We start from the raw sequence: 23,130 nt of genomic DNA on the forward strand, positions 1-23,130 counted from the left end.
GGGCCGGACCTCTCCGCGGCGGCACCGCGCTGCATGTCGATTGGCTGCCGCTGTGGCCACGCGGAATCCCCAATTGGCCAGGCGGTTAGCGTTGAAGGGCCGCCCTGCGCCCATTCGCTCGCTGGTTTCAAGGCCCGGGGTTGGCTGGGCGGGCAGCAGGATAGGGGCGCGGATTGGCCGAGGGGCGGGAGATTGGGGTGAGGCCGGCCAGAATCTGCCGCTGATTGGATTGGCCTGGTAAAGGCCGTGAGCTGAGGCCGTAGGAGCGCTGGGAGGAGGGTGGACAGAAGGTAAGACTCCGGGCCTGCTTGATTGGCTGGGATACTAGACGTTGATAGGATAGGGCACCCTAAAAAACTGGGGAGAGGAGTTTGGGGTCGGGGCCTCGGAAAGGCGGGAGGTGCCCCACCGCTTTAGAAGCCCGGCGCAGTGCACGACGGGACGCCCCCGGGAAGGGGCGGAGCCGTGTCCGGGCTGCGGTTGGGAAAGCGCAGTCACTCCGAGGGGCGTGTTGAAGAGGGTTTCGCGGGCTCGAGCGGGGGAGGGGGGGGACCGTTAAAACCCTGCCCCGCGCCCACAGGAAGCTGCTTTAATGGCTAGGCCTACTAGGTACCAGGCTTTCGGCTGGGAAGGACCTTGAAGACCATGCGGTTCAACTTCCAATTTGCAGATGTGGAAACTGAAGCCGAGAGAGGGTATGCACCTTGTCCAAGATTACTCAGCCGGTTAGTGGCCTTACTGGGACTGGTCTCAAGCGCTCCTGACTGCTCTTGGCCTTACACGCATCTCCTCCAAGGAGGTGAATGCTAATACAGTTACTTTAGACCTATTTATAATTTGAGGCCTGTGCTGTTGTAAGGTCTAACTTACGTGGTTTGGACAGTTGGATTCCTCTTACACTCCCATTCATAGCTATTAGGTACTGGAAAGAATAGAAATGTTTCATCTTGCGAACGTGGCCCTTTTATAAAGGCGCAACCTGAACCAGAAAGAATGTGTGTACAGGCATAAAGGATCGTGGTTCTTAGTTTTAGTTGTAAGCCCTCAAAGAAACTAATGAAAGCTTTTCTTAGCAAAATGAACATAAAGAAAATGTGCGTGCAGTTTCTTGACTTCCCCTTACATTGGTACAGGGGCTCCAGGTGAAGAATTTCCAGAATTGTTACATTTTCACCATATTGATCTAGGGTTAATTGGATGCAGCTAGCTTATAGAGCTCTTTGCCATATAGCTTCAGCTTGTGGAAAAATTGCCCTACTCTAGCCATACTGGGAAAACCTAAGAGCAACTCTGTCCTTGTTGAGAAGTTCCAACCAAGAGTTAGGAAGTTTCCTGGTGGTCTAGTGGTTAGGATTCCGCGCTTTCACTGCCGTGGCCTGGGTTCAACCCCTGGCTGGGGAACTGATATTCCACAAGCCACACAGCGCACACACAAAAAAAGAATTAGGAAAGGTTGGCCAGCTACCTTTATTCCTTAAAGGAAGACGAGATCTTTCTCTGCCAGAAATATCTGGAGTTCTAAAGCTGGAAGTGTGGGGACACCGTTCCTTACCCATCCTGTGACTAGTTGATTTCCTGTGGCTTAGCAGTCCTTTTAATCTCAGCCTTTTGCTTCATCTATCAGCTGATGAAGAACTGCCCTGTGTGTGTAACTTTATTAGGAATCAATGAAGATTGAGATGACGTCCATCAAAATCTTTGTATTGTCTTTATGAGTATTACCCATACTACAAATGATCCGCAGTTCTGTTTCACTCCAAGCCAAGTTTCTCCTGTCCTCTTATCAGTTTGCTGAGACACCTCCTCTGCTCAACATCGGTCATGATACTACCAGTGAGGGGAAATGGATTTTTAAAGTAGCTGGAATAAAATGCTGGGAAGATCAATGTTTTGCAGCAAAGTTCCAGTCAAACATAAGGTCCTTACCACAGCCAACTGAAATGAGTTTTTAGTTGAGCTAAGATAGGTGCTTTGTAGTCCCTATCAAAAACAGCCAACGCTGTCATGCATTCAGCAGATGCTACTGGGCGCGATAATGTGAGTGCTTAGCACTGAGATTCCAGAAACTGACTGCCTGAGTTCATAACCCAACTCTGTCACTTCTAAGCTTGTGTGATTTTCTTTGCTTTATGTAAAGTGGGGCTAATAATTGTACCTGCCTCATACACAACTTTTAGGAGGTCTTAGTGAGTTGATACACGTTAAGAGCTAACACTGCCTGGCATCTTGTATATGTTGTATATACATTGGCTATTATCTATTTAGCATGTATTTTGTACGAAGTGAGTGGTTCTTGGCCCTTGGCCTATTAGGGAAGAAAGACTTTAATCAGTTAATCTCACAAACAGATGTAAAGTTGTAAAAGTGAGAGATACCAAAGAATGACCCAGCCAGGAGGCTCAGGGAAAGCGTACTTGAGAAAGGAAGAGTTAATTCAGGTGGAGAAGGGAAGAACAAACATGTGCAAACGCCCTGTGGTGGGAGGGAGCTCAGGGGTTATAAGAAACTGCAAGAAAGCCGGCACACCCAAAATACAGGGAACAAGGAATTGAGACAAAGCTAGAGTGTTGAGTAAGGGAAAGACCATGTGAGAGCCTCACAGGCCAATGCTTTTGTCTATATCCTAAGACCAGAGGGCAGCTACTCAAAGGTTTTAAAAAGGTCTTTGGTTGCAATGTGAAGATTAAGACTGGAAAGAGAGGAGCAGATGCAAGGAAACCAGTTAGGAGGCCATTGCAATAATCCAGATATGAGCTGATACTTGTAGAAAGGAGAAAGGTAGAAGGAATAGTGGAAATAGAGATAGGTATTGAACTTGGTAATTGATTGGAAGGAGAGGGAGGTGTCACTGGTGCCTGCTAGATTTCCGGATGGTGATGCCATTTGCAGTGTTTCCCAAGTAGGAGGAATTGGAGGCCATGTGGTTTAGTGAATGTGGAGAGGTACACAGGGGCTTCAGGTTGTATTTCTTGAGCTATGTATGGAGTCCATGGGTTTTAATATGCTATTCTCTATAACAGGAATATTCATGTCCAATGAACAAATTCTGAAATTAAAGAAAGTGGATTTCAGTCTTACTCTGCCACTTCCTGCTCTCTGATCCTGAGCAAGTTACTTGACGTCTTAGTCTTGTGAAATGGGAGAATCTCTGCCATACCATTGGGTGATCTGAGCATGAATGGGAGTTGGGAAAGTGCTCGGTGCAAGTGTCTTATGACGGGAGATGTTCACCAGTATCTGTTAAACGATGACTTGGTGAATGGTTGAGATCAGATGGCATTCTCCGGCTCAGTCCCCCCACTAACCCATGGTGCTTATGCGTGAGGAGACTGGCTGCGAGGGGAGAAGCAATCATGCTATGACCTGATGCCTTTTCCTCCTGAGCAAAGCTGGCTGACCTCAGAGGGGTACATGCAACTCGTCCTTGTGTCCCGTGAGAAGTGATGGTCTAGCTTTGAAAAAGGCGCTTTAAAACTTAACCTCACCGTCTCCCAGTGTTATCCACACTAGGGCCCATGTGTACCATTGGTCCAATCAAGCCGGTCATATAGTTTCGTCCTGCGTAAGTGCTCAGCACTATCCTAGGCCTGTCCCCTGCCTAGGTTCCCTCCTCAGCTCTCCCAGTCTTCAGGTCATGCACAAGTTTGTTTCTTTGTTCATTCATTCAACTACGTGAATTTATTCTATGTACCCCCCACCTCCCAGGTTATTTCAGGTATAACATGGGGATGTGATGAAGTCCATAGAAAGGTTCAAACCAAATGCTGTCATGGAGCTAAAATACCAGAGGAGGAGGAGGGATTTTTTTCCTGACTTGTGAGAGTACTTAGTAGACAAGGGGGCTTTGAGCTGAACCTTGAAGGACTGGAGAACTTTGTAAATATAGAGTTTGCAATGAAGCCTTCTACAACTAAGGTAGTACACATTTATATCTTCACTTACTAACAGTGTGATACTGGGAATGCTTATTTGATATCTTTGTGTCTCAGTTTCCTCATCTGTAAAATGGAGATAATAGTTTTAGCCAGGGTTGGCTTATAGGTGTGAGACCTATACAGTCACACAGGTGCTTAGAAATGCTGGCCCCTCACTTGGTTTAATGCTCTGCTGTCACCATGTGGAAATTCTTAATAATTTTTGAACAAGGGGCCCTGCAAATTGTGTCCTGATCTTGCCTTGTAGGATTATTGTAAAGTCCTGAGAAGTTAATACTTGTAAATTTCTTAGAACAGTGAGGGCCTGGCATATGATGGGGGTTCAGTAAGTGCTAGCTGTTATTATTATTATCCTCTGAAAATTACCACAGTGTAGCTCACAGTATACCTCATAGTTTATTTAGCATTTAAATAACCAGCAGATATTTTTGAGTGCCTGTTCTACAAAGGCGCTGGATGGGTCACAAAGATGAATAGGACAGTACTTCCTCCCCTAGTTGGTGGAATAAAGCGTGTATTTTAAGCATACTAATTAGTAATAAATAATAAAATATGTCATATGGTGAGTATAGAAATTTTTAAAATAGATTTTTGGGCTCCACCTTCAGAGAATCTTAGTAGCTCTGGTGTGGGGCTTCAGAATCTGTCCCCCAGGTGATTTTATTTATTTATTTATTTAAGGGTTTTTTGTTTTTGTTTTTTGTTTTTTTTTTGATGTGGACCATTTTTAAAGTCTTTATTGAATTTGTTACAATATTGCTTCTGTTTTATGTTTTGGTTTTTTGGTCACAAGGCACGTGGGATCTTAGCTCTCCGACCAGGGATCAAACCCACACCCCCTGCACCGGAAGGTGAAGTCTTAACCACTGGACCGCCAGGGAACTCCTTCCGCCAGGTGATTTTAATGAACAGGCAAGTTTTAAACCATGGGCATTAACTCCAGGGAGGTCATGTGGAATAGAGGCAAAAAGCTTGGCATTGGAGTTGGTCAGGCTGGGGTTCCAAGTTCTGCCATCTGCTAGCTCTGTTACTTTGCATAAGTTACTTAGCTTCTCAGTTTCCTCATTTGTAAACATTAAAACCATACTTTAAAGATTAAATTTTAAGATGGTTGAAAAGCTGAGCGCATAGTGGACACTTAATTATGGGTTTTTTTCTCTAGAAGGGGGAGATGGTATCCCAGAAAGGGGCAGTCAAAGAGGGCTTCCTGGAGGAGAGGATAATCTACCCCCATACAACCAGTATGGTTTGGATGGGGAGAAAATCCTCTGATTCCACACTCTAGCAACATCCAAGATATTAGGTGAATATTAGAGGAATGCTAAGTCACAATAATTGATGGGATTTAGCAGCTGATTAGAGACAAAGGAGAGAGAAGAATGAAAGGTGAGTCATAGGTCTCCAGCCTTGAGTATTTTTGAGAGTAATCATTTTAAAAACAAGATCATGTATAGGAGCTGAGTTGGTGCAGGAAGGTGGGGTAGAGGTTAGGGGAGGGGTCGTGTGTATCCAGTTTTAGAAGCGTTTAGTCTTTCATGTCATAAGGGGACAATCAAGGGAAACTGTACATTTTTTTTTTTTTTTTTTTTTTGGCTGGGCCGTCCAGCTTAACGGATCTTAGTTGCCTGACCAGGGATTGAACCCGGGCCCCCGGCAGTGGAAGCTCTGGGTCCTAACCAGTGGACCACCAGGGGATTCCCAGAAACTGTACATTCTTGATTGGGATTTGGGAGAAAGGCTGGTGCTTGGGAAAGAAGTTAGAAGTCAATAGATCAGAAACAGTCACTGAGCTCCCAAGGATAAATTATGTCTTAACATTCTATAAAGAGAGAAAGAAAAGGAAAAGATTTTGGAACTGGAAATGGGGTTACAAACTAGTAGGCACTAAAAGTGAGAGGGAGAAAAGAAGGAAGAGCAGAGGTAGAAAAAGAAGTGGGAGAGTGGACTGTTCATAGCTATGGTGGTCTGGATAATGTTCCCCAAAAGATGTCCATGTGCTAATCCCTGGAACCCAAGAATATGTTACTTTACCTGGCAAAAGGGACTTTGCAGCTGTGGTTAAATTAACGATTTTGCGATGGGGAGATTATCCTGGATTGTCTGGGTGGACCCAGTGTAGTCACAAAGGTCCTTAGAAGAAGGAGACAGGAGGATAAGAGTCAGAAAAGGAGATGTGATGACAGAGGTAAAAGCCTGAGTGATGTGGAGCCATGAGCCAGGGAATGTTGGCAGCCTCTGGAAGCTGGAAGAGGCAAGGAACAGATTCTGCCTTAGGGCTTCCAGAAGGAACACGGTTCTGCTGACCCATTTTAGACTTCTTTCAGAACTGTAAGAGAATATATTTGTGTTGCTCAAAGCACTAAGTGTAGTAATTTGTTACAGTAGTGATAGGAAACTACTGCAGTGGTTAACAACTGAAAACAACCCAAATACCCAACAGTGATGGATTGGTTAAATAAGTTACAATACATTAGTATGATGGACTATTATAATTGTAGTTAGCCATTAAAAATTATGCAGTAGGGCTTCCCTGGTTGAGAGCCCGCCTGCCGATGCAGGGGACATGGATTCGTGCCCGGGTCTGAGAAGATCCCACATGCCACGGAGCGGCTGGGCCTGTGAGCCATGGCCGCTGAGCCTGCACGTCCGGAGCCTGTGCTCCACAGCAGGAGAGGCCACAGCAGTGAGAGGCCCGCGTACTGCAAAAAAAAAAAAAATTATGCTGTAGAAGATAATTTAATCATGTGGGAGATGTTCATAGTAGATTGCGAAGTACAGAAAATAAGTTAAAATATTGTAGGTATTTATGTGGAAAATTCATCAAGAGGTACACCTAAGAGTCATGCATTTTTTGCACTGACTGTATGGTATACCTCAAAAAGTTTTGCAGATTGCACATAGATGTCCTGTTTGGTTCAAAGAAGGGAAGCATGTATTATACCTGTGTATTCATGAATAGGGAAAGGACTGGGAATGTATAAACCAAATGTTAATAATGGCTGTCTCTGGGTGGTAGGATTACAGATGATTTTTTTTATTTTTTATTTTTTTTTTATTTTTGCGGTACGCGGGCCTCTCACTGCCGCGGCCCCTCCTGTTGCGGAGCACAGGCTCCGGACGCGCAGGCCCAGCAGCCACGGCTCACGGGCCCAGCTGCTCCACGGCACGTGGGATCCCCCTGGACCGGGGCACGAACCCGCACCCCCCACACCGGCAGGCAGACCCCCAACCACTGCGCCACCAGGGAAGCCCTATATTCATTTTTTATTCTTCTCTGTGTGTTCCAAGTTTTCTTCAGCGAACAAGTATTACTTTTTTGATCAAAAAATATATTTAAAAAATTAGTTTTTAAAAATCAAGGGAAAGGGGTAGGGAGAAAGTCTGGAGAATGATTTGCAAGCTCAAGGGCAAGGGCCCTGCAGCACCTGGCACAACCAAGCTTCTATAAACTATTTTCTGAAAATAGGTGATTTTATTTTGGCTGGGGTACCGGGGGCATGCTGCATGGCATGTGGGATCTTAGTTACCCGACACGGGATCGAATCCTTGCCCCCTGCATTGGAAGCGCGGAGTCTTAACCACCGGACTGCCAGGGAAGTCCCAATAGGTGGTTTTTTAAAACATTGTATCCCCCCCACCCCAAAGCAGAAAGGGACTCAGTACTGGGGACATAGAGAGAAGGAAGAAGAAGAAAAAAGGCAGGAATATAGAGATAAAAGCTTCCTGGATCCTGAGTTAGGAGGGCCTCCAAGAGATGTGAAGGAAGTGGAGCAGATTGTCTAGTCTTACCCCGGCCCGGTTCTGTGTTTGTCAAAGAGTCTGGAGACAGACCAAACACCCTCAGCCGTTTTCTCCTTTCATTTATTCAATCCTTCTTTATTTTCTTCCTTTGTTCTTTTTCTAATTATCAAAGTAATACATGCTTCTCACTGGAGAAGTTTGAAAAGCATGAAGAGTTAAGCAGAAATCACCTGTAATCCCAAATTATATCCACCACTGAAATATTGGCATACTTCTCAACGTAGTTCAATTTTAAATGAAAATTGAAGTATTATTATGTAACATTTTTGTTAGCCCCCCCACCAAAAAATGTACTTTCAAGAATTTTAAATTGGTTCAACTCATTGTCAGGTTGTGTTAAAAATTAGTATAGGGGCTTCCCTGGTGGCACAGTGGTTGAGAGTCCGCCTGCCGATGCAGGGGACACGGGTTCGTGCCCCGGTCCGGGAAGATCCCACATGCCGCGGAGTGGCTAGGCCTGTGAGCCATGGCTGCTGAGCCTGCGCGTCCGTAGCCTGTGCTCCGCAACGGGAGAGGCCACAACAGTGAGAGGCCCGCGTACCGCAAAAAAAAAAAAAAAATTTTTTTTAGAACCAGTTTACCAGTACCACAGCTTATGCCCCTTTGCAGTCAACCCTCTATCTTACAACCACAGTCTGCTTTCTGCCATCTTTCTTTTACATTTTTAAAGGATTCTAGGGACTTCCCTGGTGGTCCAGTGGTTAAGACTCCGTGCTTCCAACACAGGGGGCACAGGTTTGATCCCTGGTCAGGGAACTAAGATCCCACATGCTGCCTGGCGTGGCCAAAAAATTTAAAAAAAAAAGAATTCTATAAATAAATCATGCAGCATATACTCTTTGTGCCTAGCTTCTTTTGCTCAGTGTTTTGTTTTGTTTTTTTTGAGATTCATCAGCATTGTTGCACATAGCAATAGTTCATTCCTTTTTGTTGTATTCCACTGTATGGATATACAACTTGGCCACAGCCTTTATTTTGGCTTCCACAGGAAGGAACAGGTGAAGCTGGGTAAGCAGGCTCAGGATTGGCTAGTTTAATAATTTCAGTGGACATTGGGGCATAGGGACTATCTCTAGTTGTCTGGTATCTGGCCCTGGGGTGATGAGGGCAGAGGAATAGTGACTCTAATTGTGAGAGCCTGATAAAATAGGTGGTTGGAGTAAGGGTTTTGGATCGGTTGTTTATATATAAAAGGTGCACTGGCAGGAGAATGGTTTACTATCTCTAAGAACTGGCTAGTGTTGGGAGGGCCAGTCTGTCCAGGGCTAGCAAAGCCCCAAGATGTCAAATACAGAAAATTTTTTAAAACACGATTAATACACCTTGTTGAAAGGTTAATCTAGGGACTTCCCTGGTGGTGCAGTGGTTAAGAATCCACCAATGCAGGGGACACAGGTTTGAGCCCTGGTCCAGGAAGATCCCACATGCCGCAGAGCAATTAAGCCCACGCACCACAACTACTGAGGCCGCGTGCCACAACTGCTGAAGCCCGCATACCTAGAGCCGGTGCTCCACAACAAGAGAAGCCACCGCAATGAGAAGCCCGCGCACCACAACAAAGAGTAGCCCCTGCTCACCACAACTAGAGAAAGCCCATGTGCATAAATGAAGACCCAGTGTAGCCAGAAATAAATAAATTTATTTTTTAAAAAAAAGAAAGAAAGGTTAATCTAATCTAGAAAGAATCTGAACTCTGGGATGCTAAGCATAGCTGAAACAAGCCTACATAACAGATGGTGCGACCTGGCCCCCTTGTCACACTTGGCCCTAAGATTCTCCTAGCCAGGCTATTACCCTACAATCAGTAGATTGGAGGATCCTTTGGGAAAACTGACCAGCTCAAGAAGAAATACCTATAGATACTGTATTAGTCTCCTAGGGCTGTTATGACAAATTACCAAAATCTTGGTAGCGTAAAACAAAATAAATTTATTCTCTCTCAGTTCTGGAAGTCAGAAGTCTGAAATCAATCAAGTCTGAAAACATGTCAATAGGGCCACGTCCCCTCTGGAGGCTCTAGGGAGCGTTTCTTTGCCTTTTCCAGCTTCTGGTGGCTCCAGGTGTTCCTTGGCATGTAGCAGCATCACTCCAATCTGCCTCCATCTTCACATAACTTTCTCCTCTTCTCTCTGTCTCTCCTCTGTGTTATCTCTTATAGACACTTGTTATTGGGTTTGGGGCCCACCCAGATAATCCAAGGTGGTCTTATCTCAAAATCCTTAACTTAGTTACATTTGCAAAGACCCTTTTTCCAAATAAGGTCACATTCACGGATTATGGGGATTAGGATGTGGATATATCTTTTGGAGGGGACACTATTCAACCCACTAAGAGCTGAGAGTCCCAAGTGAAAGTCAACTCACTATAGTAATGCCCAACTGCAAAGCCCTGTCTCAGAACACAGAGCTTCCAGAAAACTTTAGTGCCTCAGTCTTAAACATGAGTGGACTGTCAGAGATTACCAGGTAGTTGAAGAAAATCTCTGACATGAAAAACAAAGACCAAACAAACAAACAAGAACAAAGGAACTTAGAGGATACAGAAACAGCACAGAGACCAGAACAAAACAAAGTATAACTTAAAAAGATGATAGGGGACTTCCCTGGTGGTCCAGTGGCTAAGACTCTGAGCTCCCAATGCAGAGGGCCCGGGTTCAATCCCTGGTCAGGGAACTAGATCCCACATGCATGCCACAACTAAGAGTTTGCATGCTGCAACTAAGACCCGGTGCAGCCAAAAATAAATATTAAAAAAAAAAAAGATAGGTACTTCCCTGGTGGTCCAGTGGCTAAGACTCCACATTCCCAATGCAGGGGGCCCGGGTTCGATCCCTGGTCGGGGAACTAAGATCCCAGATACTGCAACTTAGCCCACACACCATAATGAAAAGCCCATGTGCCACAGCAAAGACCCAGCACAAAGTAAATAAATAAAAATAAATTTATAAAAGGATGATAAATATTCTCAGATGTGGAGATGTTATGTCCAAGAAATAAGAACAGAAGCGTATGTATATTAAAAGAATAAAACAGATCTTAATATAACCAATAACTTCAATCAAAGAGTTGGCAGATAAAGTTGAGAAAATATCCTTTCTTTAAAAAAAACGCTGGGGAATTCCCTGGCGGTCCAGTGGTTAGGACTGCGCTTTCACTGCCAAGGGCCTGGGTTCGATCCCTGGTTGGGAAACTAAGATTCCACAGGCTGCGCAGCCTGGCCCTCCCCCAAAAAGTAACCTGGAAAATTGGCATGAAAAGATTTTTAAAAGCTAGAAGTAGCCCAGGAGGATTAACATTCAACTAAGAGGAGTTACAGAGAAATAGAGAAAAGTGGAGGGAAAGCAGCATTGAAGGAATAATTCAAGAAATCAAGTCGAAACTAAATGGCCTACATCTCCAGAATGAGAAGCCCACTGAGTGCCCAACATAATGGATGGAAAAAAACCCAGAAATTTCAGGTCATTGAGTAAATAGAGGAAGGTTACTAAAAAATTCTGAGAGAAAAAGCAGTTAACGTTCAAAGGAACAGCCGTCAGAATGGTACCATGCTTCCCATCAGCCATGCTGGAATGGTGGAGGAATGCTTTCGAATTATTTATGACCTCTAACTTTATGAATTAGCCAAATTGTGAATTCAGTAAAGTAGGCATATTTTCAGATGCGTGAAATCTTTAAAAATTTTACTTCCTACCCATGTACCCTTTCTTAGGAAACGTCTGGAGGATGTGGTACACCAAAACAAGAATAAATCAAGAAACAAGAAGACGTGATCCTGGAAACAGGATATTCAACAGAGGTGAGAAATGAAGAGAATCTTCAAGATGATGATGAAAGGAAATCCCAGGGTGACATAACCTGGCTGCAGGCCTTTGAGAGTAATCAGGACTGGGGCAGGAGGACAGAAGGGATGTCTCCAAGAAATCAGATGGAATGAATAGAGGAAAAATTTACACTTCTGGTGATGGTGGAGAATAATAAATTCATTATAGGGACATGGAAAACTAAGCCAAAAAAAAATTTTTTTTGTTTTGAATTAATGATTAACTCCAGGAAAAAAATGTTTTAAAAAACTGAGAAAGAAACAAAGCTTAATCATAGTAGACTAGCTTGGCTGTGGATAATATTTATGGAGGCGTAATTGTGTCAACAGAGTATGGATGTTGATCTCCACCAACCCCAGCACTTGTGGGCTTTCCTTTGTAGACTGCATTCCAGCCAGGAGTGCTGTTTGTTCCAACTACCCAGGGCTTCTTTTCTTTAAATGGGAGTTAAGTTAATTAAATTCAATTAGTAAATTAATACATTAATAGATTAAATTAATTGTTGAATTAAAATATCAGTAAAAAATGAGTCTAAGCAATACACACACACATTTTTTTCTTTTTTAGACTAAACACCTTGAAAAGATTATCAAGCTTTAAACTTGTGTTCTAACTAATTTGAGACTTTTGATTTATCCAAACAACATGTAGTGTATACCCAGCCTTCATCCCATTAAATAGGGAAGTTAAGTGCTATGTATTTGAATCTGGCATATGTTAGGCTGACGTGTGACACATTATATTGTAAATTTTTTTCTAGTTTTTTTCCAGTAGTGAGCAGTTTGAGGGCAGGCTCTTGTCTGTAAGGTTCTGGCACTTGACACAGACCTTCGATTTTTTTTTTTTTAATCTAATTTTAAGTCACCACAAGAGACCGCAATTTGAGTTGATGACCACATCTAATACTAGCAGAGCCTTCCGTTGCTCACACACTGTCACATCCGTCTGCCCCATACTGAGGTTGGTGTTTTCAGTATTCTCTCTTCTACCGTCCCATTTTGCAGACGACGACCTGAGTTCCAGAGAGTGCCTTGCCGAAGGTCGCACAAGTCAGCGTTGGAGCCTCTAGCAGAACTCAGGTCTCCTGACAACCAGTGACGCATTAAAATACTTTTTTTAAAACTGTGGTTAAAAAAAATTACCATCAACCATTTTTAAGTGTATAGTTCAGTAGTGTTAAGTATAGTCACATGGTTGTGTAACAAATCTCTAGAACTTACCCATCTTGCAAAACTGAAACTTTATATCCATTGAACAACTCTCTACTTTCTTCCCCTCACCCCTGCCCCTGGCAACCACCATTCTACTTTCTGTCTCTATGAATTTGAGTGCTCTAGATACCTTCTGTAAGTGGAATCACACAGTATGTGTCTCTCTCTGATTGGCTCGTTTTACTTAGCATATGTCCTCAAGGTTGATACATTTCCTCCCTTAAGGCTGAACAGTATTACATTGTAGCACATTTTGTTGATCCGTTCTTCCATCAACGGACACTTAGGTTGCTTCCACCTTTTAGCTATCATGAATAATGCTGCACTGAGCATGGGTGTACACGTATCTCTCTGAGATGTTGCTTTCAGTCCTTTTGGATATATACTTGGAAGTGCGATTCCAGTAATGCATTTTTTAAGTTCTCCATCTCATTCCAAAAATGATTTGAGGCCACTGTCCCAGCACCTTCATAAGTATTAAAAAAAAAAAAAGTTCTGAATTTCTAATGAATGAACAAAGGGGTCAGAATGGAACAGAGGAGACAACAGAAAGGAGTGGCCTATGAGAAGTCTGGTAGAATAAAGCTTTTTACCTTTACCCTCGGGAAATAGCTGCAAATAATTAAGATCCACCAGAGATGGACTGGAGTGGCCAAGGCTTGTTTTCTCATCTACATAAAGGTCTCCAAAGCATTCCCAAAGTTGCATGCAAACAGAGTAAGCCCTGTGCATATGAAAGGGTCACAAAGGAGGGATTCGGTATTCATGATACGTGGTCTGTACAGGGGTGGGTGCACAAACTCAGATATTCTGGGCCTGTCATGGGACCTTCATAAAGGATCTAGTCAGAGTGGGGACTGTGGTAGAGTGTGCTGGTCATAAGTCTGTACTCAGCTCCAGACATCGATGTCAGATCTTACGATTTTTCAAGAAAAACTAGATACACCTGAAACTAACACAACATTATAAGTCAACTATACTCCAATAAAATTTTTTTTAAAAAAAGAAAAGCTGGAAATCTGGATTTCTGTGTGAAATACCATGATTTTTTAAAGCTGGCATTTAAATTTTCAAAGATTTAAAAGGCATTGTGTAAATCAAAGACAAAATACAAGTTTGCAACCTCTGGTGTGTGGTACTGTGGAGCATTTATGGTAGGTAGCTCTGGGGAAGAATTGTGTCTGGTTTGTTTGGCCAGGGCTGGGAAGAGGTTAATGGGGCCTAAATCAAATGCCTGCATCTGCACAAGCTCTGCCCTTCTGTCCTTGGGTAAAGTTTAATGTGTTGCAGGCAGAGAGGAAATGGCCTAAAATGAACCATTAAGTTCTCCTGGTAGCCTATCTGCCGGTCAGACAGGAGAGGAGGGCCCCCAATTTCGCATCATTTCTGTGAGATTCGTTTGTGCCTACTTTACAGAACCGCTGTAGAATAAAACATCACAGATTTGGAAAGGTGTTGAATTTCTCCTAAAATGTAATGCAGGTGCTAGCTGGGATAATTATCTTGCTGTGAAGAGCTCAGAAGAGTGTAATGTTTTGGGAACAGCTTCTACAAAAGCTGACCTAGGAGATGCTGGGCCCCAGCTGTGGCTGGAAGAAATGAAGGGGAAAGAACGTGTCAGCCGTTGTGCTCTGGTGGGTTTGAGAAGGAGGCAGAACACTGATCTTTCCTGGAAGTGGCATTGAAGAGTCAGTGCAGAGTTGAGAAATACGTGTGGCCATAAATGGCATGACCCTGCTCCAAACAGCTCAGCTCATGCCTGGCTTCGTGAACCTCACACTGGAAGTTTCAACTGAAATAAACTTCTGACCTTTCCATCAGTTCCTTTCAGTCAGAGTTTTATATGTTATAGACTATTTCAGGGACTTCCCTGGCGGGCCAGTAGTTAAGACTCCTCACTTCCACTGCAGGGGGCACGGGTTTGATCCCTGGTCGGGGAACTAAGACCCTGCAAGCTGCATGGCACGGTCAGAAAGAAAAAAAAAAAAAATTTCATATTCCCACTTAGGAGATTTGAACTGTTACTTCTGTTACTTAAGAAAGCAGCACTGCTTATTACTACTACTACTACTATCATAATGTTAGTAATAGTCCTATCATGCTTTATAACTTACAAGACCTTTCACTTGCATTCTTCTCATTTTGTTTCCTGGTAACTCTGAGATTATTATTTCTCACTTTACAGATAAGGAAACTGATGGTTTCCCATTGTCCTTTAGCTAAAGTTTAGAATCTTCAGCGTGACCTAAGTCCCTCCCTAGTCTGGGCCTTGCCTACCTCTCCAGATCCCTCTTTCACTACCTTCCCAAGACCTCTCTTTGTTCCAGCTATTCTGGGTTTCTTTTGAGTTCCTTAAGTAGGTCAGGTTCTCTCCAGCCATAGGCCTTGTGTTGCATGTGCCGTTTCTCCCACATAGGACACTTTTTCCCTGTCCTCTTTGCCTGGCTGGCAACTACTCATCTTTTGGGTCTCAGTTTAACACCATTTCTTCACGGGAGCCTTTCCTGAACATTGAGGCTATGTTGGACTCCCCACTAATATCCTCTTATACCCCCCGGCACTTCCCATTCCAAAGACTCATCACACTTCAAGTTACTCATTCAATAATTCTTGTTCCTGCTGGACTGTAAGCTCCATGAGGCAGAAACCAAATCTGCCTTAATTGATTCTATAGTCTCAGTGCATCGTATAATATACTTTCATTCTGAAAGCTTTTGTAATGAGTCTGCTATCTGGATTCCATTGCCATGGAACTAATGCATCAAAACCTTGCCTTCAAGTCCAGTGCTGTGGGGCTTTTCTGACAGGCTGCTTCTGATATTTCAATAACCAGCATCCTTTGATGAGTGACCAAAATGCACACCTCCCACATCTAATAGCAGGTTGTAAGGTTAGAACACAGTGACACTGTATTCTTTATTAATGACTAGAAAAGGCTGGTGCTGTTCTCACCTCTTCTGTTGTTTCTGTGATGCTCACATACCAATGAGAACCTTTGCCCAGCATCCTTTTGGAGCAGTCAAGGGTGGATCACAGATGACAGGGACATTAACAGCTATTCATGGCTTCCCTGGTGGCGCAGTGGTTAAGAATCCACCTGCCAATGCAGGGGACACGGGTTTGAGCCCTGGTCCGGGAAGATCCCACATGCCGCAGAGCAACTAAGCCTGTGCGCCACAGCTACTGAGCCTGCTCTCTAGAGCCCGCGAGTCACAACTACTGAAGCCCGCACGGCTCTAGAGAAGCCACCGCAGTGAGAAGCCCACGCACCACAACAAAGAGTAGCCCCCCCACCCCCGACCCCGCTCGCCGCAACTAGAGAAAGCCCACGTGCAGCAACGAAGGCCTAACGCAGCCATAAATAAATTAATAAAATCTATTAAAATTTTTTTTAATAAAGGATTATTTTTAAAAAATGAAAGCTATTCTGACTATTCGCATCTCAGGTCTTGGTTTGGTGCACACCTGGGTCATTTATAGTTGGATGGCACATGTGTTTCACTTGTTGGAAGCAGTGAGGTATAGTTACCAAATTAATGGTGCAAGCCTAGGAGTGGAAGTAATACAGTTGCTCAAGCTGGCGAGGCAGGCATTAAGCAGGTAAGCAGGGTCCAGTGGGAGGAACGCATGGCCTCATTTCAACAGCTGCAGCAAGCTGAAGTCCCTGAAGGTGTTCAAGCCAGCTACATCTCTCCTCAGCACAGTCTTTATGAAATCTGTCACCATATAACTTCCTTAGTCCAGTTCACGGTGATCAAAACTTGTGGCTAAATACCCAGGCAGTGGCGTATAAGGTTGCAAATGGTAGTTCCAAATATAGTGCAGTTCACGTCTCCAGTAAGGAAAGAACACTGAACGAATTCATTACATGAACTGCTTAAACTAACTGAGCCTGAGAGCTTAAAGCCACATTCCTCAAATATGTGCACTCCACAAAACTGGCACTTAGTGTCAGGCAGTCAGGCTGGAAAATAGTCGTGAACCAAAGAATCTAAACAAGGAAGAAATGCTCTCAGGGTATGCATTTGCCATATGTTACTTTGTTCTCAAGTCATCTTTGGTGATGAGCTCCATGACTTAAAGCATGACATCAGGGGTCACAGTTCTGAGCCTGGCACACTTGGCGTCACAAGGCAAAGACTGAAGATGTGTGGCACTGGTTACAAAGGGGAATAGGCAAAAGGGGCACAGCCTGTCTTTGTTACCAAAAATAATTAAGTGCATAAAGTATAAAAACATAGCTGGAAGAGGGCTTCCCTGGTGGCGCAGTGGTTGAGAGTCCGCCTGCCGATGCAGGGGAATGGGTTCATGCCCCGGTCTGGGAGGATCCCACATGCCGCGAGCGGCTGGACCCGTGAGCCATGGCCACTGAGCCTGCGCATCCGGAGCCTGTGCTCCGCAACGGGAGAGGCCACAACCGTGAGAGGCCTGTGCACCGCAAAACAACAACAAAAACATAGCTGGAAGAATATGCCCCAAAGTTATCTATTAATCATGATTGTCTTTGGGAGGTGGGTTTATAGGAAGGGATAGTCACTTTCTAGGGTTTTTTTTTCCCTTCAAAATTTGGAAAATGGATCTGTATTACATTTTGTGAACAGAATTAAAATTTTAAGTGGATACAGTATTCTCAGATGAATAGCAAATTGTTACAATGAGGTTGGTAAAGAAAAGCCACAGACTGTAATTATTTTCTACCATACACAAAAAATACACTTGCATATACTAGATATAGAACAGTTCAAATAGAACTTTCTTTGGTGATGGATATGACCTATATCTGTGCTGCCCAATATGGTAGCCACTAGCCATGGGTGGCTACTGGGCACTTGAAATGTGGCTAGCGCAGCTTAGGAACTTATTTCTTATTTAATTTAAACTTAAATAGTGCATATGGCTAGTGGTTACTGCATTTGGACACACAGGTCTAGAACTTTCTATTTACAGGAAATAAGATTGTCAGCAGGGGCAGGGAGAGACCAGATTTGGTAGCCAAGAGATCTTCTATAAGCCATGTTCTGTTACGCTGTCTATCCAGTAGAGTCTATGTACTCTAGGATTGTTACAAGAATACAGGAGGCACTTCTTTACACTTGTAAAGGCCACAGCATTAACTTCATCCTACCACACCCCTTCACATTCTCCTGAGTTTAACTGCTCCATTGATAGACGAAGGAACTGACCTATTAGAAAAGCAACAATCATCTCACCCATCCTCATTCATCTCAAATATTTTAAATGTTTTTATTTTTTTCTTATAAGCTGTTTCTTTTCACCTCTCCTCCATTATCTTGTATTCTATGTTGTCTTGAGACTTCTCCCATTAAACCATCAGCCATTCAGTATACTGTTTTCTTAATTTCTTTGTCAGTCTAATAAGCATTAAGACTATATATCCATAAGACTAGTATGTATTATACAAGGTAGATAATCAATCCCCTAATAAATTAGAGTGGATTAAAATTGCAGTGTAATGTAATATACCTGTACAGTTTGTCAAATTTACGATAAAAGTTAAGGTTGTTTTGGGGTGAGAGGAGGCGGATGTCTCAGAGGACCATACTGGTATGATCAGCCGAACCATGGCAAGATTTAATTTTTCTTTCTTTCTTGGTTGTCATTTTAATTGGTGTATAACATGTCTGCTGGCAGCTGCTGGCAGCTTCCTGAGAAAGCCCAGATTATGATAGTAAGCTGTGTTCCTTCTCTTGCTAATTCCACCCCAGCATCAGACCAGTAGTGAAAGCTACAGGTGCCAGATATCAGCAACGAAATCAGAGGAGCAGAGTTCTTTACAAATGCCATAAGAACCCAATTGACTTTCCTGACACTGCCATCTATCACCGTTTGCCGTCAATCGTACTGTTAGAGCAACCTGATTTGGGTTCCTAGGGAAAGCAGTTGTTTGGCCCAATGTTTCATTAACCTCAGGGTCTCCTGTCTCAGTCTTGCACTGGAAACCAAACACCTTAACCACTTCGCTTGCACTCGGGTTGGTACAAGAAGGCATGGTCCATCTTGGGTGGGTATTTTCCATGACCACAAAAGAGAGTCCTATTAAAAACAACAACTCTGAGATCCTAAAACTAGTATTTAGTAAGAAGAGATTAAATTCTCATCAGCTGATTTTATTATTGAGTCAAAAATGATGCTGTAGGGCTTCCCTGGTGGCGCAGTGGTTAAGAATCCGCCTGCCAATGCAGGAGACACGAGTTCTGGTCTGGGAAGATCCCACATGCCGCGGAGCGACTAAGCCCATGCACCACAATGACTGAGCCTGCACTCTAGAGCCCGCAAGCCACAACTACTGAAGCCCGTGTGCCTAGAGCCCGTGCTCTGCAACAAGAGAAGCCACCGCAATGAGAAGCCTGCGCACCGCAACGAAGAGTAGCCCCCGCTCGCCGCAACTAGAGAAAGCCCGTGCGCAGCAATGAAGACCCAATGCAGCCAAAAATAAAAATAAATTTATAAAAAAAAAGATTCTGTAAGTATAGATTCAAAATTATAAATTTATTACCCACAGCTTTTTATTTTCTTGCTGAGAAAAAAATTACTAACCCTACAAATGTGGCTCCAAGTCCAGGACTCATTTGGATAATAGAGTTGAAAACTTGATTTAAAGCTATAAAACCCCTCCTACCCCCCCCCCCCAAATTGCACACTACAGAGATATTCTTTTCAACGAGGTTCCTTGCTTCCTGAAATTCATCCTTAGAAAATGCAAGATAAGAATTCACCCACAACTGCCCACTGTCCCAAAAGGCTTTACTGCTTCCCATTAATAAAATATAAAATAACATTCTCTGTAAGGAAATAACACATTCATCTTTCTTTCCAACCTTCTGATTTCCACTAAAAATTTTAACCAAAGAATATTAGGGAAAAGGAAAATGACTGAATATCTCTAAAGCTATTGCCTGGGTCCAGTGTGACTGTATGATCTTCTAATTGTGTAGACCTAACAGTTAGCTGGGAGAACACAGGTTTTTGCAGTCTGGCAAGCTTGCGTTGATCACTAGTACTGAGAGTCATTTGCTGTTTAACTACTTTGCCTAATTTTTCGGTGCCTGCTTTCTCATCTGTAAGATGAGTATATTACCTAGGATAGGGAGCTATTTGGAAGACAAAGTAAAACATCTGACAGGGAATTCCCCGCCGGTCCAGTGGTTAATGCGCTTTCATTGCCGAGGGTGCAGGTTCAATCCCTGGTCGGGGAACTAAGATCCTGCAAGCCTTGTGGTGTGGCCAAACAAAACAAAAATATCTGACATGCAAAATGTCGGACTAAGACCTCTAGAGACCCCAAGCATCAGGACTGTGGTGCCCAGATCAATCAAGATATTAGTAGAAAACAGAATACACTAAAACTGAGGAATTTGAGAAAGGTTTAATAAAGGGACTGTTTACAAAGACATGGGCAGAGTTCAGAGAAACCAACAAGGAATAATGGAGTTATCCAGAGCTAGTAAATGAGTGGTCCTTTCTATCCCTAGATCTGAAGGGCCAAAGAGAAGGAGCTAGAAGCTAGAGAGGCTGCCTGATAGGAGTCGCAGTCCTTGGTAGAGGGACTCAGACAACCTATGTGACCTGGCAATTTAGAAGCCAGGGGAATAAACACCCTAGCTACTAAATATCCATTCCTCAGCCTTTTGATCTTCTGAGGGTGTTACTAATTGGATCAACACAACCGGAAGTCAGAGGGCAAAGGAGCCTGTTAATGCAGTCCATGGGGGTCAATACCTCCTGGGACGCAGAGCAGGATGAAAAGCAGTTCTAAAGAGGAAGCGGAAGATACCTAGCGCAACCTCTTCCCCAACGTAATTCAAACTGCTAAACCAGTATACACAAAACTTGCATGTATGCTGAAACTAAAATAACTTCTTTCCAGAATTTGATTGTGAGTTCTTTAATTAAAGCAGAATTTCTTTCAGTCTTTTTGATGCCCCTGCTTTGCCGGTGGCACATGCCTAGATAAAAGGAAGCCTCAATAAATGGGAACTGGCAGGCTCAAGTTAACTCCTGAATGCTGACTCTAAGAGACTTTTGAGTTAACCCAGAACTAATTTAGGAGGAATCTTAAGATTTTTCTGGTTAGGTACTCTTCATTAGGAATTCAGCAACTGGATTTTCTTAGACTCAGAAAAATCCTATGGTAGTAAAACTTCTTATAATCCTACTGAATGATAGGAAAGGTTTTAGTTGCTTATCAGAGAGAATAAAGGACGTCAGGACATCAATTTCACATTGACATTTTTATTAACGCCAACTGTTTTTTAATTATTTTTTTTAAAACAATAGCACAAAAATGTTTCAAGGAAGCAGTCTCACAATCTGATGACCTTCTGAAATACAGTTAAGCCACACCAAATATGAATTCCTGTTAATAACACACAAAAATATTTTTTTTAAGAAAAAGAAAAGAAAAAAGGTAGGGAAAGAGGAAAGGAATGAGATTTAGACTTAAAATGTACTGGATTAGGTTGGTGAGGCTTGTTAGTAGGATACACTGTGGAAGCAGAGTGGCACACACAGGCTTATAGTCTTTGTTGTTTTTAAAACCAGTTACCACTAATATATAGGCCCTGCAGCAGTTACCAATGACTTCTTACATGCCCAAAATGAACCAGAAGAAGCCAGTGTTGATACTGTCATAAAGAGATTCAACAGTTGGCCTGTCAGACAACTAAGACCATTTTCAGCAGAGTAACTCCTTCAGAAAGGCCTGGATGAAAACCTTTCGTTTCTATTGTCTCACCTATATGCATTTCAGGGTTCTTAAAAGTCATCTTAAAAAAGAAAGAAAAAAATAATGTATATCAGTTTCTCTTATTTAATGTGGCTATAAAAGATGTTTCCTTATTATTTCTTTATCTCTAAGAAGGACACCGGGGTGGTGGGTTGGGGATGGAACTAGGGGAGGAAAAAACCCAGACCAGGATAGGTTTTTTTTTTAAACTTTTTTTTTTTTTTTTTTGCCAAGGGGTCACACAGAAGGGAAAGCAAGGAGGAAAACTACAATCCTTGGTTCAGATTGAGTTATGCAGGAAAATATATCTTCCTGATCAGTCCCCATGCCAAAAAAAAAAAAAAAAAAAAAACCCACTTGAAATTATGCACAGACTCTATGTTATACCAGCTATCAGCCTTTCATGTTTATCATCCCCAGCAATGGACACTACCCTTGGTTTGTAGGCTGCTTGTAGAACCCATTTCACAAAAATCCTCTTTACCCAGAAGCCTCTAGTTTCCTTTTGGTAGGTTATAAAAACAGAACATCTGTCATTAACAGGAGAGTGTTAAATACTTTTAACCACTGACAAGGCTTCAGGAAGTTTCACAGTTTCGTTATGCTCTATTTTATTACTATCATATTTACATTTTTTTTATTTTTTATTTTTTTTGCTGAATTGCTGATTTTCCTTTTTCAATAGAATTTAATTCTGGAGTGTGAGCAGGAACCAGTTAACTACATTCAATGTCCAACCCCCACTGGCTTGAAAGAAGACTCCAAATTCTTGGCATATGAATCAGCTGTTCGGTCGCTCCACCTTATCCCTGCATGAAGCAGCAGAACCACAGTGGCGGCATGCTCCGGGTTCATGCTGTGGGTGGTGAGGCCTTTCGCTGAAGGAGGTACTGGTGGATGCTCTCAGCATCACGCTTTAGCCAAGCAGCATTCAGCAGGATATTTTCACAACACTGCTGGATGGTACGCTCAGCTGAAGGAGCTGGGTGACTCTCGAAGAAAGCCTGGTATAAAACAACCCAGAATGTAGGATCATTACCAGCAATAGTAAGAAGCTAATATCACAGGCTCTGAAAAAATACCCACTGTCTATAAAGGGTTCATAAGCTTCACTCATGAAAATTTACCACTGCCACCTCCAGGCTAAAAGAAAACAAGCAGCTCCTTGTACCTGCCTACAGGAATTCTCCTCCAAATATATTATATGCTTACAACCTAATTAAAAGTTAACAGTAAAGAGACAGAACCTATGGCCTTTCTTTTAAGTTCCTTGTCCAACCAGCAAAATAAAGTAAAAAAGAACTGATATCAAGGACCTACTCTGTTCCAGGCCCCCTGTGTTAGTTACTTCATCTAAATGACAGTCTTATCACTTCATTTTACAGATGAAACTGGCTCACAGGGGTTAAAAAACCTACTTGAAGTCTAGGTTTTGGAATCAGACTTGGGACTTGATCTAGGCTCCATCATGTACTATCCTGTGACTGAGTACGTTAACTGCTCTAAGTATGTTTTCTCATCTATGAGAAAATATTTACTCCAGAAGATTGAAGAGACAACAACCCATATAAACAGCGTAATACTTGGCACAGAGTAGTTAAGGACTCAACACATTTT

At 43.0% G+C, this 23,130-nt stretch overlaps 1 protein-coding gene and 1 long non-coding RNA gene across 7 annotated transcripts in view; one reads left to right on the forward strand and one right to left on the reverse strand.

Annotated features, from left to right (window-relative positions):
- The first annotated feature begins 298 nt into the window (after window positions 1-298).
- On the forward strand, window positions 299-13,892 carry LOC116745290. 4 transcript variants are annotated; one of them, XR_004347368.1, is made up of 4 exons: window positions 299-725; window positions 4,729-4,830; window positions 11,445-11,531; window positions 12,561-13,892. It is a non-coding gene; the product is annotated as an uncharacterized LOC116745290 (long non-coding RNA). The 4 variants fall into 4 exon arrangements; XR_004347366.1 differs by having other exon boundaries at window positions 299-695; XR_004347369.1 differs by lacking the exon at window positions 4,729-4,830 and having other exon boundaries at window positions 307-725.
- Window positions 13,893-21,011: 7,119 nt separating this feature from the next.
- NPEPPS (aminopeptidase puromycin sensitive) overlaps window positions 21,012-23,130 on the reverse strand; it is a 98,411-nt gene continuing 96,292 nt past the window's right edge. For all 3 annotated transcript variants that reach the window (XM_032615899.1, XM_032615900.1, XM_032615902.1), the window contains one exon: window positions 21,012-22,517. In XM_032615899.1, coding sequence (XP_032471790.1) covers window positions 22,365-22,517 — 153 coding nt within the window. In that variant the 3' untranslated portion in view covers window positions 21,012-22,364. The remainder of the gene's footprint in view (window positions 22,518-23,130) is intronic.

The sequence above is a fragment of the Phocoena sinus genome, chromosome 20 (genome assembly GCF_008692025.1).
Source record: "Phocoena sinus isolate mPhoSin1 chromosome 20, mPhoSin1.pri, whole genome shotgun sequence".
Taxonomy (NCBI): Eukaryota; Metazoa; Chordata; class Mammalia; order Artiodactyla; family Phocoenidae; genus Phocoena; species Phocoena sinus.